We start from the raw sequence: 16,237 nt of genomic DNA on the forward strand, positions 1-16,237 counted from the left end.
GGGTGGTCCTCGACGGTAGTGACATCTTCAGCTACTACTGTTTGCTTTGGTATGTGGATAAGGTGGCTGAGACAAATCCTGGCAGCGTTGCGATGGTGGAAAGAGCGCATGTATTGTGGGATTCAAGAGGGCTTGCAGGTGTCACTGCTTTCTCGATGGTACCCACCTCCTTGGAAAATATCGGTACACTCATCGGGTGCCACAGGGAAATATGGAAACAATGGTTTTTTCCACGTCGCCTTCGGTATAGTCGACAACGAGACCGATGCCAATTGGACTTGGTTCATATCTAAGTTAGGCGATGCTTTTATACGAGGATGGAGATTATCATGAGATAATTAACTTCGTGTCGAGGGCAGTCGAAGGGCCTTGCAAAACGCAATTGCGTAGAGTCTCCCTTCTTCGCCACACGCATACCTGTCTTCGACATTTGGAGGCCAATTTTATGAAAGCCAATGTCGACTTGGGAAGGCATTAAGGGAGGAGTGTTGGTCGATATAAGCTTCCGCATTGCGTGGGCATCCACGGCTAAAGATTTCGATGATACCGTGAATGAACTCGCAGTCACATCACCCAAGCTCATCACCGGGTTGATTAATAAATCGGATATGGCACATTGGTCGAATTATCTGCTCGAGAGGTGATCGCTGGGGTGAGATGTATTCAAATGTCGCGGAGTTGTTCAATGCTTGGATCAAAGAAGCTTTCGCTCATTTACGCTGACGTAAAAATGGTCGACTCCATAAGGTCTCATGCAATTTTTGATTTACACTTAACATTTAGTGTTACCCTTTAAACTGTTTCCATCTTTGTTTAATTAGACTTCTCCGACATTAGATACTAACTTTTTACAATAATGTTTAAACATGTTTACGAATTATTTGACAATCACTATCTTTGTTTAACGTTATTTGCAGGTTCAAGTTGATGCGCATGTTATGTAACCGGCGTGAGCAAGCGAACAAATGGGAGACCTACTTATGCCCAGACATACATTCTATGGTAGAGATAATTGTTGAGGATAGCCGAAATCTTTGTGTTGGTCGTTGTGTCGATGATCGCTACTGAGTGATCGACCGAAAGTCAAAGAACTTTCAGAGATCTTGCCACCGTAACTTGTTCATGTCGAAGGTGGCAAGTTTATGGTATCCCTTGCAAACACGCTATACCGCAATAATGCAGACATACACCAACGTTCATCGATTTATTAGCGGCTACTTCACCATCGACAATTACAAACTGGCATATAAGGAAGCTATATTCCCCATACCCGACGATGACAGGCCTTCAGACGAAAATCATGAGCTTCGTTTGTGACCGCCTGTGATGAGAAGGCAGCCTGGGCGTCCTAGACGAAAGAGGATCGAGTCGCAAGAGTTTGATGTCCGCGAGTTATATTGTAGCCGCTGCCATGGATCCGGTCACAATCGTAGATCTTGTAATGAAACTTTCGCCGACTAGGCATTGTAAATAAGCTGACTTCTAAAGAGTAACAATTTGAATTGACTGCCAATTTTTCATATATTTAAATTCTTATTCTTCACAGTGTTATCAGTTATTTAAACAGAGACAGTGTTATGTTAAACATAGAACCTGTAATTTTAAATATTTCAAACTTATATTTAAACGATATATGGTAAAGTTAAATAATTAAACTGAAATGTAAACAATCACACTGTAAATTAAACAATGAAATGAAACTGAATGGTATTTAACCTGCTTTACAATTGAAAACAAACAAAATTTACATTGACATGTACAAGTCATGTTCAACGAAAAATGAAAACAATGAATTGAATTTGTCCCGGTTTACATTCGAAAACAAAATTGACTTTAACATATACAAGTCCTGTTCTGCGAAAACAAAATTTAACCCGCTTCGGACGACCCCCCTTTCTCATGGACGTCGGCTGCCCTCCCCTCCTTAAGTATGCGGGTAACGTACTTTAATCTCAAGTAAGGAACGTCTGTCTGCGGTAGCCGTAGCTTCTCACCCCAAAGTAATTGCTCGATAAACCGTATGACATAGACGGCGCAATCGATGCTTCCTTGTTTTTGCCGTGGGGTTTCCATGTCGTAAAGGAGTGGGTACTTTACGGTCGCCGACTCGCCAAACTCCATATCGACAGCCGTGTCGAATAGATTCCGCTGTCGAGATATGCAAGTTGAGATTAAAATACCGAATTAAATAACAAACACTATCAATCGGACATAATTAAAGAACTTATCATGTCCGACGCGTCTTTTTCGTACCCCGCGCATGAAGAATAATGCATGTATTCTTGTTTGTCATTGTCAAGGACGACGACATGGAAGTGGCCATTCATTATTATCGGGAGGATGACAATTTGAACTTCATGCAAGCTACGCACAGCATCTCCGATCATAGCCATAGTTGTCTCATGTGCGTCGTCCTGCTTTGACATAAACAGCGCCAACGGTCTTGTGATGGAGGCGCGCTTCTTGTAGGGATATAGCACTTTGCTCAGCGACTTTTGTATTATGCATACAAAAGCGTCCATCACATCATCTGTGACCATCTCCTTCCACTCAAGCAGAGTGTATAAATTGTACTGCAGTGAAAGTCGATAGCGTCATTCTTCCACACGACGGTCGAGATTAAACGATAATGTATATAATTAGACCATATTCTAAATATTTAAATGATATTATCAATGTTCAAATGATATTATAAATAATTAAACATTAAGTAGAAAACTTAAACGATAACATTTAAACATTTAAACACTATCGATAGAAAGTTAAACACTATAAACAAAATTTAAACACTATCATGAAAACTTTAAACTTACCTGTCCATACGGCAGTTAAGGAAGATCCTCATCAACTCTCGCCGTCAGATTTGTTAAGACGAGATTGACCAACCCATTTTTCTTCTTTGGAACGAAGAGTTGCCGAGCCGTCTTGTCCCATTGTTGATTGGCCTTGATCATCTCTCGCTGTTCTGGCCGGGGTCTTCATGCGGGGCACTGTCGTTAAGTCTTGAAGGTGTTCAGCACCAGCCGCATCTTCCTTCGATGTGGGGACGACGGTGACAGCATTAACCGCAGACACATCCTTACATAGTTCTTGTTGTTGTGGGATTGTGTCCCGCTCAATGCGGTACTAATCGTGACCGCCACGGCCACAGCAATGCATTCAACGATCTTCTCAGCCGTGGCCATGGCAACAAAGATCATCGGGAGACAAACCCTTAGCTTGTTCTTGTTCTTCAGGGATTGTGTCCATCTTTGATGCAAAGAATCTCTGCAGCCTGTCCCACCGGTCGAGATTTCGTAACAAGAGAGTTAACGATCTTCTCAACCTGCAAGCAGCCACATCATCTACGATGTCCTCCACCGTCACGGCCATGTTATCAACGGCGACGCACTCAAGAATGAAAGATCGACCGCCGATGGTTTTGCTATTGTTTCATCGTCACCGCAGTGGAGACAGAGCGTGATTGTTCTCCTCTTTTTCACAAGTCTCTCGAATGTGGCCGCCTTGGAATGGCCACCCGATGATGTCGTTGTCATCAAATTCCGCGCCTCATTCGTCCCGGTGCTTCAGCTTGTTTCGAGGGACTGCAGCGATCGATGTGAACGTCCTTCAAGAGCCTCAACACGAGCGACAAGCCGAGGAAACTCGGTCATCAATATTTGGCACGCCTGCATAAGAGTTGCAGTGACATCTTCGCCTAATGTCGCCGGTGGGGCCGCCACGGCGGAGGGGCTCGCTATGGTCGTGCGCCACAATCCGGGGAACTGTCGTTGTCGTGGTATGGGGGTTGTTGCAATCTGGCGTGGTGGGGGAGGGCTTCTCCGGTGTCGAGGAATGTGTACGCGTGGTGGGCTGGAAGTACGAGAACGGGGTCGAGCGCCAGCACGATGAGGCTCGCCTCTCATCCCGCCTCGAGCAAGTGGTTCCCGGAGCAATAGCATCCATCCGCTCGGTTGGCCCCAACATATATTTCTTCTTCAGCACTCACCGGAACCACTCAGAAACTAACATATGTAAAACCAAACAATTTCAATGAAATCATTCAGCTTTTAAACTATAACAACTAAAGTTAAACATAGTTTTTATATATTAAACATTATCGAATTTATTTAAACGGATAACAAAATGTTTAAACCTTTATTAATAATGTTTAAACTGTAAATAATAAATTTAAACGCTAAATAAAATGTTTACACATTAAAGACTTATGTTAAACATTATCCATGATTTATTACTTCTTTTCCTTCGAGCGATGACAAGTTGGTTTCTACCGTTGCTTGCTTCCGGTAACTACTTTCACCGTAGCACAGCATCCTTGGGATCTTGCCGAATCGGACTTTCTTTCCCGTTCTGGTCAGCTCGTAAAACCATACGTTAAGCGTGACCGAGCACCCCTTAATATGTCATGTGTTGGTCTTCTTCCCGGCACATCTATCTTGCACTCGAGCTGCTGCTTGTGGAATGTCCTCCATCAGCCACTTGTGCGCCGCTCGCGCCCATGCGTATCGCCCCCATGGCGGGTAGATCATCGACATAATCAGCGATCCGAGCTCGGAACCCGAACATGATGTAGTTGGGAAGAGGACTCGTACCCATGAGGTACACCATCGAGTTTGACAAAAATTTTCTTCTTCCCCCCTCTGTCGAACAAGTTGGACAAGAGCGCTCTTGATGGAGTCTCTATGTCTCTCATAGGTTTTTGATAAATACCTACCTTCGAACACTGAGCGGATTTTATTCTTCTTAAACACGACTGCGTCGCCATCACAACGCAGACCAAGAACGAGGGCCACATCTTGAGGCCTGAAATGCAGCAGACTTTCCCCGATCCTGAATTTATTGGTGCGGCCATCGTACCTTTGCAATAGAGAATCAAGAAGGGCCCTCTCTTGGTAGATAGCTTCCAGTTCAATGAATTACCTCTTTAATACCCGAATTGGTCCCTCTACTTTTATTTCTCTTCCCTTTTAATCCCTCTACTCAGAAATGCGATCTACTAATCCCTCTACTTTTGAGAATAACCCAATTTAGTCCTTCTATCCTTAATCTCTTCCCATCTAGTCCCTATACTTTTGAAAAATACAATTAATAATTGGCCTATTTTAGAGTAGAAGGAACAAAGTAGAACCATTTTCAAGAGTAAAGGGACTACTTTGGAGCATTTATGAGTAGAGGGACCAAAAGAGAAGACAGAAAAGTAAAGGGACCAATTCGGTTATTATACCTTTCCATTACCATCAACTACCCATTTCTTTCCCCCTTTTTCATTACCTCATTCTCCCTCATTCCATTTCGGTAATCCTAATGCATACTTTGTCGTTATTTGTTTGGGTTGTTAAGTATGATTGTATGCTACCATGTTGATGTTGTTTTTAGTCTTTATGTTCAGTTTGTTGTTTTGTGTATGTTATGCTAGTTTTTCATTTCAATAAGTATGATGAGATCATATTAACAAAGTTTATGAAATATTAATTCAGTGAGTTAGTGAGTGCTTGATTGAAGTAGCTTTTGATCCTATCAATTGGTGGCCAGAGAGAGGAGAGTTCTAATGTCGACCAAATCGATGTATCTCAGGTTGAACAAGCAAGGGGCGAGGAATTCACGTAAATTAGGTTAAGATGAAGAGATAGAAAACAACTCGGCAGTGCGATACCCGTCAGAGGAGGCAGCAAAGAGGAGATTGAGATGGATCGATGAAGCAGTAGGAATGTCTTCGGTCCAACAATAGAACTGGGAGACGTCGAAAGAGAGAGTGAAGACCAGGGCAAGAGGAAAGAAGGGGAGTGAGATCGCCGCCGTGAGGGAGACGATGATATTTTAAATATTATTATTTAACATATTTTAATTTTTAATCATAAAAGTGCCACATCAGCAGAGAATGACGGAAAATGAGATGAAAATCGGGGTGGGAGACTTGATTTACCTCATCTGTATAATAAAGGGATCCTTTGAGAACAAAGTATAATAGAGGGACTAAATGGGAAGATTGAGTATATTACAGAAACTAAATAGGGTATTCTACTTTAATTCTTCCCCACCTGATTCATTTAAATTTTAAATATTATTATTTAAAAATTTAAACTAATTTTTAATTATTAAATGCTATTAATATTAGAGACAGTGTCACAGTCATCATGTTTGGATTTTTTTAATTAAAACCAATAGTTTATCTTTATATATATAATTGGACTGAAAAGAAATTTTATATTTGAATAATCAAGTTTTTATTCGAAATTAAACAACATGAATGAAAATCGTAATCATATTATAATTTGTCGTTTAATGAAACTTTTCCCACCATATAAATTTACATTTGTAGTCTTAGTAATAATATTTAAAATTATATATAATAAAATATAATATTTAATGTATTGAATAAATTTAAAATTTTATCTCCAATGAAACGCATTTATGTTAATTGAATCTAGAGGAATTGCTCAAAAGGTTCAAGAAACACTACCACATTGCCAAAAAATCCCTTGATTTTGCCAAATCCCTTTAAAGTCCCTCTTTTTCCATATAATTTCTATTAAGCCCAACGGATGGATAACACCGTTATCTCTCAAAGGAAATAACCTGATTGCCCATTCAGTTTTAACTGATTTGAAAGCTTTGAAAAATGAGAAACTTCTCATTAACCGTCACATCATTCCCCACTTTTTCTTCTTCTTCTCCCGAGACAAGCAAAGGCTTTTCATCTTCCATTTGAGTTAGAAGGCCATCCTCGCCGGAGTTGCACCCATTGCCGCCGGAGACCGGAGAAGAGAAGAAAGGCACTTGACTGGACCATCTCGCTGCTCCCATGCCATCGTTACAAGCAGGTATGAAAGCCCTATGATTTCCATGGCCGAAATCATTTGTGTTATTGGGCTATGTTAGGTTAGTTATTTTTGTTGTGCATTCTATGATGAATAAAGCATGGAATCATTTGGTGAATGATCTATATTTCTTCGAGAACATGTGATCTTCTAATTTCTATCTAATGGTTGGTTAGTGTGATTACTTTGTGCCCTAATTTGCGATGAAATGAACAAAATTATATACATTTGTGTAAGAGAGTTGATTCCTGTCCAAAATCCTTGCAGATTGTTTGTTATAAATCAATGAATTCCAATCTTATTATGCCGTGTTTACAGAATTTTGTCAAGATTCTGTGTTTGCAGAATTTTCTCAGTATGATCTGTATATAGATTGTTAATTATAAATCAGTGATATCAAAACCAGTATACATTTGTGGTTTGTATCTTATTAATTTGGTTATTGGAATTGTTTTATGTATGACAATATTTTTAGCATTTAGTGTTTATTTTTGTTCTTTGTCATTCATTCAAATATAATACTTAATATATGGAATGAATATGGTTGTTTTATGTATCCTGTTTTATACAAACATGTTTAGTGTCATTCGAAATAATCACTCAAATGTGTATGTATTGTTTGTGCAATCAGAAGAGTTATGGCTAGCCAGTTGGGAAATTTGGTGAATGGACATTGCTACTTAGCACCACTCATAGACAGTGTACGCCAGTTGAAAGAGAAGATGACACGAAGACACTGGGAGTTACTCCGAGGGACGCCATTTAGTTATCTGATGGATATTGAGCCAATAGCACAAGAGCGTACTGTATTGGATGCATTGATGCAGGTTTTCGATACACTGACCAAAACCTTCAATTTGGGAGACAGTCATTTACAATTTCGTCCTGTAGATGTTTCAATGATACTTGGACTAAAATGTGATGGTGTCACAATAGATTTCTTAAGGAAGAAGAAACATTATACACTCAAGGAGGAGTTCTTAACAAAAGGAGAAGACCGAACAAGGGAGTGCTTGGTTAGGACTTTAATGAGTCTGGTTGGCAAGAAAGACAGCAAGAAAGAAGAAGGTTTTATAAAGCTTTTGCTGGTATACATCATGGGATCCTTCCTTTTCCCCACCACTTCATGTACATCTCCAGCATGGTTAGCCTACTATGTGGAAGACCTGTCAACGCTGGATCAATATGCATGGGCCCAAGCCACCTACAAGTGAATTATGGATTATTTTCCCAATGCAACCGCCCGTATAAAGGACAGTTGTTTCAGGAAGCAGCCGTGTATAGGGTATTTGCGAGGATGTACAATTGCACTGCCAATTTGGTTTTATGAAGTAACTAGGACTGGGAAGAAGATCCACTTTGGAAGACACCACGCATTCCCAGTTATGGTGAAGCCAGTATGAAGAAACAAGCAGGTGTGAGTGCCTTGCTCGAGTCATTAGACGGAAAAAAGGTATGCAAATTAGAATCCATTGAGTATTTTCTTTTACTGTTCTCCTTTTGTGTCAATCTGATTGCTTTTACTCATAGGTCGTTAGTATCCATATTTACCGATCTGTATCATATTTAACTGTTTTATATTCAGGGTTCTTGTTTTTTATATCGATTCCAGTTTAGTATCTTATACATGTATTCAGTTTTTTTATTAGATGTTCCGTTTTGAGAAAAATGTGTATATGTCATAATTAATGTTTGTTGTTGTATTTGCTAGTTTTCCCCGCTTATGCTAGAGAGACAATTTGAATTTGACCTCATTGGTTCAGGAAAGATTGAGCTCAGCTTTGCAAGGACAAGTTTGGTTCTATTCGGTGCAACGAAAGCACCAAAATTCATCAAGGCATTGAAACAAAAAGGTACGTAAGAGGAAACAAGGGGGAGAGGCATCCCGTGCAACAGATCAAGAAAGTGAGGAGTCAGTAAGCCCACCAAGGGAGTCCAAAAAATCATCATGTTCGAGTCCAGCGAGGAAACATATGGAAGAAGCCTCAGGGAAAGAAGATGTTGTACCACCTCAATTAACAGATGATATTGGCCTAGCTCCACCATTAAAAAGATCCAAGAGAGTGGCATCGAAGCCAAAAGTAACCAAACTAACACTGCAAGAAGCCTCAGGGATGGCTCACCCAAAGAAACGTGTCACTCATAACTCGAAAATTGTGACAACTGCACAACCAAAAAAAGTTGCGCAAGTAAAAGGTGCACCAGCACCCAGAGGTAGGAAACGAGCTGCACCAACTCTATCCCAATTAAGTAAAGTGGACAAGCAAACAACAGAGGACATCGACAATGCGATAGAATCGCTAGCACAACTAAAATCTGGGGACTCTATATGCATACTCAAGGAAGGAGATATAGAATGTGAAGCAGAGAAATTGATAGAACAACGTGCCCCATGAACCGATTTCAATCCAACCAATAAAAGGCCTACCGGATTTGGCCGGCTGCGAAAGATACACTAATTGTCACTAAGCATTTTCCTTAATCGAAAAATTGACGAGTAAGCCCATTGTTCAAATGTTCTATATTAGAATTTTAAATATGCATTTCGGAGTTGCAATTCACTTTTCTGTTAGAGTAATCAATATTTGAATTTACTGATGTTTATTAATACATAATATTTACTTTAAGTATTAAGCTTATTGTATTCTGAATAAATGCTCATTATTTCGCATACCACATTAGTTTTCAATCATATATGTGCACTATCATGAACATGCATCACATTGTCGGCTACCAAATTAATTGATTTTTGTATATTGCATCAGCACAATGGTCTGGACCAGCGAGAAGGGTCACACATCCCGTTCTCATCTGTATGCATTGATTGATGGCAAATAGCTGGTGCTGGACAATGTAGTTGACGTCTTTGTTCTCATGTTACTTGATACTTTGAAGAAATCACCCAATGTGTATAAGATGACCGCTACAATCACCCGCCCAATGGCCCTTGCTTTATCTAGGCAAGAACATTCGCCCGGTGGGATGGAAAGAATGATGAACCCTGCGGTAGAAGATTTCCCCGCCATAGAATTAATCCCCACGCCAATCGTGTGGAACAAACATTATCACTTACTTGTTCTTGACAAAGTTAAGAAAGAGTACTTGCACTATGACTCCATCGGTGGACATGTTCATGATCGAGATGCAGTAGCCATGGTAATAACAAGATTTGATCAATTTGGTTTTTAATTTCATTTTTAAATGTGTGTAATATCTTTTCTTCTTGTAGCGTGCACTGTTTGAAGAGCATTTGTAGAAGCAGCTTGGTATTAGTGAAACTGTGGCATACACAGTAACTCATGTGCAGTGATGTCCAAAACAAAAGATGGATAGTGTGGATTGCTCAGTTTATTTAATGCGGTTTATGGAGCAAGTGTTGAATGATGAAGAGTTGTATCTCCCCCAATCAGATGTCCTACATGTGCACCTAGAGTATGCTGCATGTATCATGGAGGATGGTATTATGTGAAACCCTCAAAAGATGGTGGCGATAGCCGAAGAGGTGCCTGAAATTGACTCAGAAGTTGTGCTTACAAATGAGCCCGTACACAAAGATGGTAGTGCGGATATTTCAGAGATTACGATTGGAACTGTGCCAACACCTAAAGATGCAGCAATAACCCAGGAGAACCCCTGCCCGAAGATACAGTCACTGCTCCACATATGCAAATAGATCCACATAGCCAGCCGAGTGAAGAGGCACCTGCACCTATTAATTTGGCCCCAGCTTCAGACAAGTGAAAAAAGAACAATGGTGAATATAAGACATTTTGATTTACCTTGAATATTGTATGGAACAACTTCAGATCTGACTTTTTTATTTGCTGTTTTGTGCTAATTGACAGCAGATATAGTACTTCAGTATTTAGTGGACTTACTTTACCTTTTAATCCAGATAAATGTATCCAGGTTTTAGTTGTGGTAGCCGATTTTGATACGTTACATTCACTATTCATAGATCGCCTTCAGTAAACAATTTTAATCTTCGGGTTTGATACTTTGAATTTACTATTCTTAGGAAACCTTCAACTTTTAGTGTTACCCGTTTAGTTTTCGTACTTTAAATTTATTATTCATAGATTACATTCAGTTTTTAATTTTGTTTTTTGGTTTTTCGTGTATCCGCTTATTATTTGATGAACCTGCTCAAATTCATGTATTATCAAACAAACTTCGAACTTTATATGCAATATATATAACTATCATTCATTCAACATACGATGGTAGTGGTCAAAAAACAAAAGAGATGGGTACAAAAGATACGGTTAGTCTGCGATTACTTCATTACATGTGACCCTGTTATGCCCAACTTCGTGGCATCGACTACAATGTAAGTCACGAACACCAAATGCTTGTGATTCAATCCTCCTTTTTCTTGGTCGTCCGGGTCTCTTCTTTGAGATAGGTGGACGAATACGGAGATGTCGACCCGCATCCATCAGTTTGTCTTGATCCGGTACAGGGAATATTAGACTCTCATATGCTTTTTTTGTACAATGCGACTGTGTGGTAGCCTTCCACGAAATAATGAATGTTTACATCTATTTGTAAGATTAAGCAGCAGGCATGGTTACAAGGAAGACCGTACACTTCCCACCGACGACACGGACAAGTTCAATTATGTAAATCGACATAGTTGACCTGCTTGTCCACGACTTCAAAAATATCACCATCAGATCGGCCTATGACTAAGCATCTGCTTTCTTCAATAGTTTTTTCAATCTTCTTGTGAATCTCTGGGCAAAGATGGGTTTCCCATTTCATGCAATTCTCATGCCGCTTGTACATTAGGTTCATCATCTTGAACCTACATTGGTGGGAAGTACACATGAGAGAAAAAAACACTACTACTGCGAATATAACAAAAAACCATGGCAAAGCCACAATATTAAATATTAGGCATAAATAAGGAACACTAAAATAACTATTGTCTGCAAGAAATACAAAAAGGGAACGACAATCTTAAAAACTACACACCAAAAGCAAATATGAAATAACAAAAGTGCAAAGTACTTATTACGGTTTAAAACCACATGGTGAAGCCAAAACTCAAACATTTAATATAGGTACTACATAAGAATGTTTGAAAGTAAATACATTAAGCTAAAATAGAATGACAACTATGCACAGTATTCTAATTAAATTATTTCTATGCATACCTTATCACGTCGACCATGTTACATGCAGGTAGATGTCGTGCCTCTTTAATCCATGCATTGAAAGACTCTGCCACATTCGAATACATCTCACCCCAACGTTGTCCTCTAAACAAGTAATTGCACCAATGCATCATGTCCGACTTTTGAAATAACCAATTATAGGCCTGTGTTGATGCCACTGACAACACACCCATAGTTGCATCGTACTCTGAAGATGTGCATGTATATGCAATCTTAACAATCAAGCTCCAGCACTCATCTTTTAATCTTTTCCGTAGGTGACCATTAGCCTTCAAAAAGTTTACTTGGAGATGTCACAAATAGTACCCATGTGGGGCAGAGGGGAAGACTTTGGCAATAGCATTAACAAGCCCCTTAGAACGGTTTGAAATGAATGTAATGATTTTGTGGTAGTCATCTTCACTATATATTGCATCACCCAGAGTGGAAATGAACCACGTCCAGTTATCATCAGTTTCATTATCAACAATAGCAAAAACTAGATGAAATAGACCTTCATTACCATCCTTTGCAGTTGCACCTAGTAGGATGCCACCATATTTACCTAGCAAATGTGTACCATCGAGGAATAGCATGGGTCTACAACCACACTTAAAACCTTGAAGACATGAATGAAAGCAAAAAAAAAAAAAAACCACGCTTAAAGCGTTCTCCATCCCTCTCAATGATAACTATGCTACCTGGGTTGGTTTCGGAAACCTTACCTGTATACCATATCGACAGATCATAACTTGCAACGTCGCTTCCATGGAGAATTCCATTTGCCACCTCTTCACCCATCCATGCTTGTTTGTACGGTAGTCGGACGCCATGGTTACGCAATATATCAAGTTGTATGTCTACATCCCGGTATAGAGGATAATCTCGTAATTTCCTCATTACTTGCCTACTAACCCATTTTTTAGAAGCCCTTGGATGAGATGCTGTACCGATACCCCCACCACATGTATGACTATTTTGGGTTGTTTCGATTCTAAAAGTGAGTTGCTATCTTTTAAGGCGTGGACATGCTATTGACATACCTCGGCAGCACATGTGACAGTCAGTATATCTTTATCATTTTTTATGAACCTGAAGTTGAAATTGCGTGTCACGCCCCGAACCTAACCGGGCACGTGGCAACCGCCACGACGACAAGAAGTGGGTCCCACAACGGCCCCACTTTCAGGTCGCCGTAAGGCTCAATATAAACCTGTTATCACAATTATATAACTAGAAGACAACATAATAAAATATCACAAATAGGGTTCCCTAGTACTAGGAACCCTAAACACAAGTAGCAACAATAACAGCACAAACCAGGGTTTTAAGATACAACCCGAAAATATAAATACAAGAACCACATATAAGGTCAAGTCTAGTGGATCCATAGAGGGTACATGCATACTATAACAAACCTAAATAAGAAGTGCAGATAAACCTCATCTCGTGACATAGACAACTCGTCCAACGTCGCAGATCCGAAAAGATAAAAAGGGGGAGTGGTGAGTAAGAGAGGTTACCCAGATGAGTGGTGTCGAGCATAGATGTAACAGAGTGATAAAGTATTTCAAATGGTAATTTAAAAAAAATAATAATAGCATATAAAATCAGTTCCAAGTATTCAACATATCAACAAATAACACAAGATTCATCAATAGTAAAAGCAAATAACATTTTAAAACATAATGAACATAGCTCCAAAAATACAGTGGCTCTAAAATAGTTCCCACACTAATCGTGGCACGACTAGCATGGGACCACCAAGGAGTTTTTAAAAACTTTTTAAAATTTAAAAGGGTGCCTTTCCTTGGTGTTGTACATCGAGACCCCGTGTGGTGACCCCGGGTTTCTCACATAATGTAACCCCTCGTCAATGGCTCCAGCACCTCTTGACCAGGGTAAACTCAGGGTTAACCACGCCGCCTCCCATCAGCCGGACCGTGGAACCCCACATCGCAGTTGTCGGGACTAAAGTCCGCTGTCACCATCAAAACTAAATGCCACAACATAATTCTTTCTAACTTCCAATTCAAATAATCCATCATACAATGTTTAAATACGGAAATGTACATCAAACCATATCTCATTTGCATATAAATACGGAAATGCAAGTAAACATGTTTCTTTCAAATAAATAGGTATAAGCATTCTAGTTTTTAACCATTTCAAGTAAATTCGTACTCAAAATATATATATATATATCAAAGAAAGTCAATTTATCATCAAGTTTATGTAATAAAACACATGAAGAAATACTTTAGTACTCTTATTAAATCTATGCAATTATAAATTTAACCACTCACAGAACCAGTCGTCTCGTCCTGAGACGCACTCACTGATTGGCGAGCTCCTTCCCCTTGGAGGACGCTTCGCCACCTAGATACAAGCAGGGAATTCAAATTTTAATGAACATAAGAATGATAATCACAAGAAAATGTATAAAATACGATTATACATGTCTAATACAAAATATTAGGGTTTTAGGGCAAAACATCGTCATTTTGGATCCAAACGATCTCAGAATGGAGTAAAACTAGTTCCAATGAGTTCAGGGTAAGAAGAGCTTCAATGTGGACCAAAGAAATACCAGATAAGGCTCAAAATTTTCGGTGCTACAGTAATTTCAAAATTGCTACAGTAACCCGAACCTTATACTATGGTTTTCTCCCAATTTACAACTCTAAATCAAAAATTTTCTTCTACAACATTCTCATACATGCATTATAAATCATTGGCTTCAATTTAAGCCTATGAATCATCATATTCATGGAGAAATCGAAATTTTTATATATTTCTAAAAACAAGGAAATACGGGTGAAATACAAAACAAAAACATTGGATATAAGGCTTACCGGATTCGGGAGTGAGAGGAATAAGTTTGGTATTGAAGGTCGCCGGAAATTCTCGCCGGAAAGATTTTTGTTTCTAAGTTTATGCTCGGCCGAACAAGAAGAACAAGAAGCAAGGAAGCAAGGAAGGAAAAGAACTCTCCAAGCTTTTCTCATTCATTCATTCATTTTCATTTTAATAGGAAATGACCTAATTGCCCTCTTAATAGAAAAATTATAGAAATGGATCCAAATGACGGAATTGCCCCCGATTTTTCACATAAAACTACTATGCAAACATGCAAAAATGCCACTACTACTAAATGACCATTTTACCCCTAATGCAAGCATAAAAATCTAAATAGGCCCGAGGTCTAAATCAGGACAGGGTACAACATTGCGGTTGATGGCTAAGTCGCACAATGCATCCTTGAATTCTTGTGCATTTTTGAAGCGTTGCCCAACCATGAAAATTTCTGCTTCTGTATCTTGTGAAGAATTGCTTATAGTAATGCCTCCTCCATGTGTCACTGCCAGTGTATTTTGTGATGTTGGTACAATTGTTATTCGGTAAACAGTTAGTAAAATAAATAAACAATAACACTTTAAAACTGAATAGTTATGACAAATAAGCTTCGGCAATAACAAAAACTAATGGCTACAAAATAAAACTAATACCAAACAAATGATACTATACCCAAACACATATTAATGACCACATATGTGAAACATAATGCAAATCCTTGCCACATTATACAAAAATGAGTGCAAAACAAAAAAGAATAAGATATTTACAGTGACATTAGTGAAGTACAGATGGCCTTCGTTGTTTCGTTCACAGTGTCTATGATCATATTCACCATGGTCTTTTTGAATATACGATACACATGTTCTGAAAGTCATCCTCTGAGCTAATGGAGCACATTGTCTTGTGCTCATCTGGCATTATATACTTTACTCGCACTGCAGGAAGTTCGAGAGCCCAATATGTGCATATCTCCTCAAATAATGTTTGCCATCTAGTCAAGACAGTGAAATCTAACACATAATCATCCCCTTTATACTTCGTAACACCGTAAAACATGTCCATGAAGACCCTGCATTAAGAAAAACTACTATAGATGAAGGACCGATGAATATGATACCAGGAACCCTACATGAAGACCAAGATATGCATCTTGATGGGGATCTAAGAAATACCTTCACATGTTCTTTGGGATAGAACTTTGTGAAGTTAGCTCGCCGCCGAAGAACAGAGATGGTGAGTACAGATGGGTGATAAAAGAGGAGAATCACTCTAAAACCAAGGCCAAGGAGGAAGAAAAGAAAATGAAATGACAAAGATGCAAGCTTCTCCAACAAGACAAAAGGTAAGGAAGAAGACTTTTGAGGGATGTCAAAGTACAAGCAACATGCTGCCTTGACAAGA

At 39.2% G+C, this 16,237-nt stretch overlaps 1 protein-coding gene across 1 annotated transcript; it reads right to left on the bottom strand.

Annotated features, from left to right (window-relative positions):
* Positions 1-11,432: 11,432 nt before the first annotated feature.
* Positions 11,433-12,877, bottom strand: LOC120267387. Its single transcript, XM_039275025.1, has 4 exons — positions 12,703-12,877; positions 12,305-12,596; positions 11,978-12,082; positions 11,433-11,625 (listed from the first exon to the last, which is right to left on the bottom strand). Exons 1-4 carry the CDS (start codon positions 12,875-12,877, stop codon positions 11,433-11,435), a joined length of 765 nt encoding a protein of 254 aa, XP_039130959.1.
* Positions 12,878-16,237: the final 3,360 nt, after the last annotated feature.

The sequence above is a fragment of the Dioscorea cayenensis genome, chromosome 8 (genome assembly GCF_009730915.1).
Source record: "Dioscorea cayenensis subsp. rotundata cultivar TDr96_F1 chromosome 8, TDr96_F1_v2_PseudoChromosome.rev07_lg8_w22 25.fasta, whole genome shotgun sequence".
In the NCBI taxonomy this organism is placed as follows: Eukaryota; Viridiplantae; Streptophyta; class Magnoliopsida; order Dioscoreales; family Dioscoreaceae; genus Dioscorea; species Dioscorea cayenensis.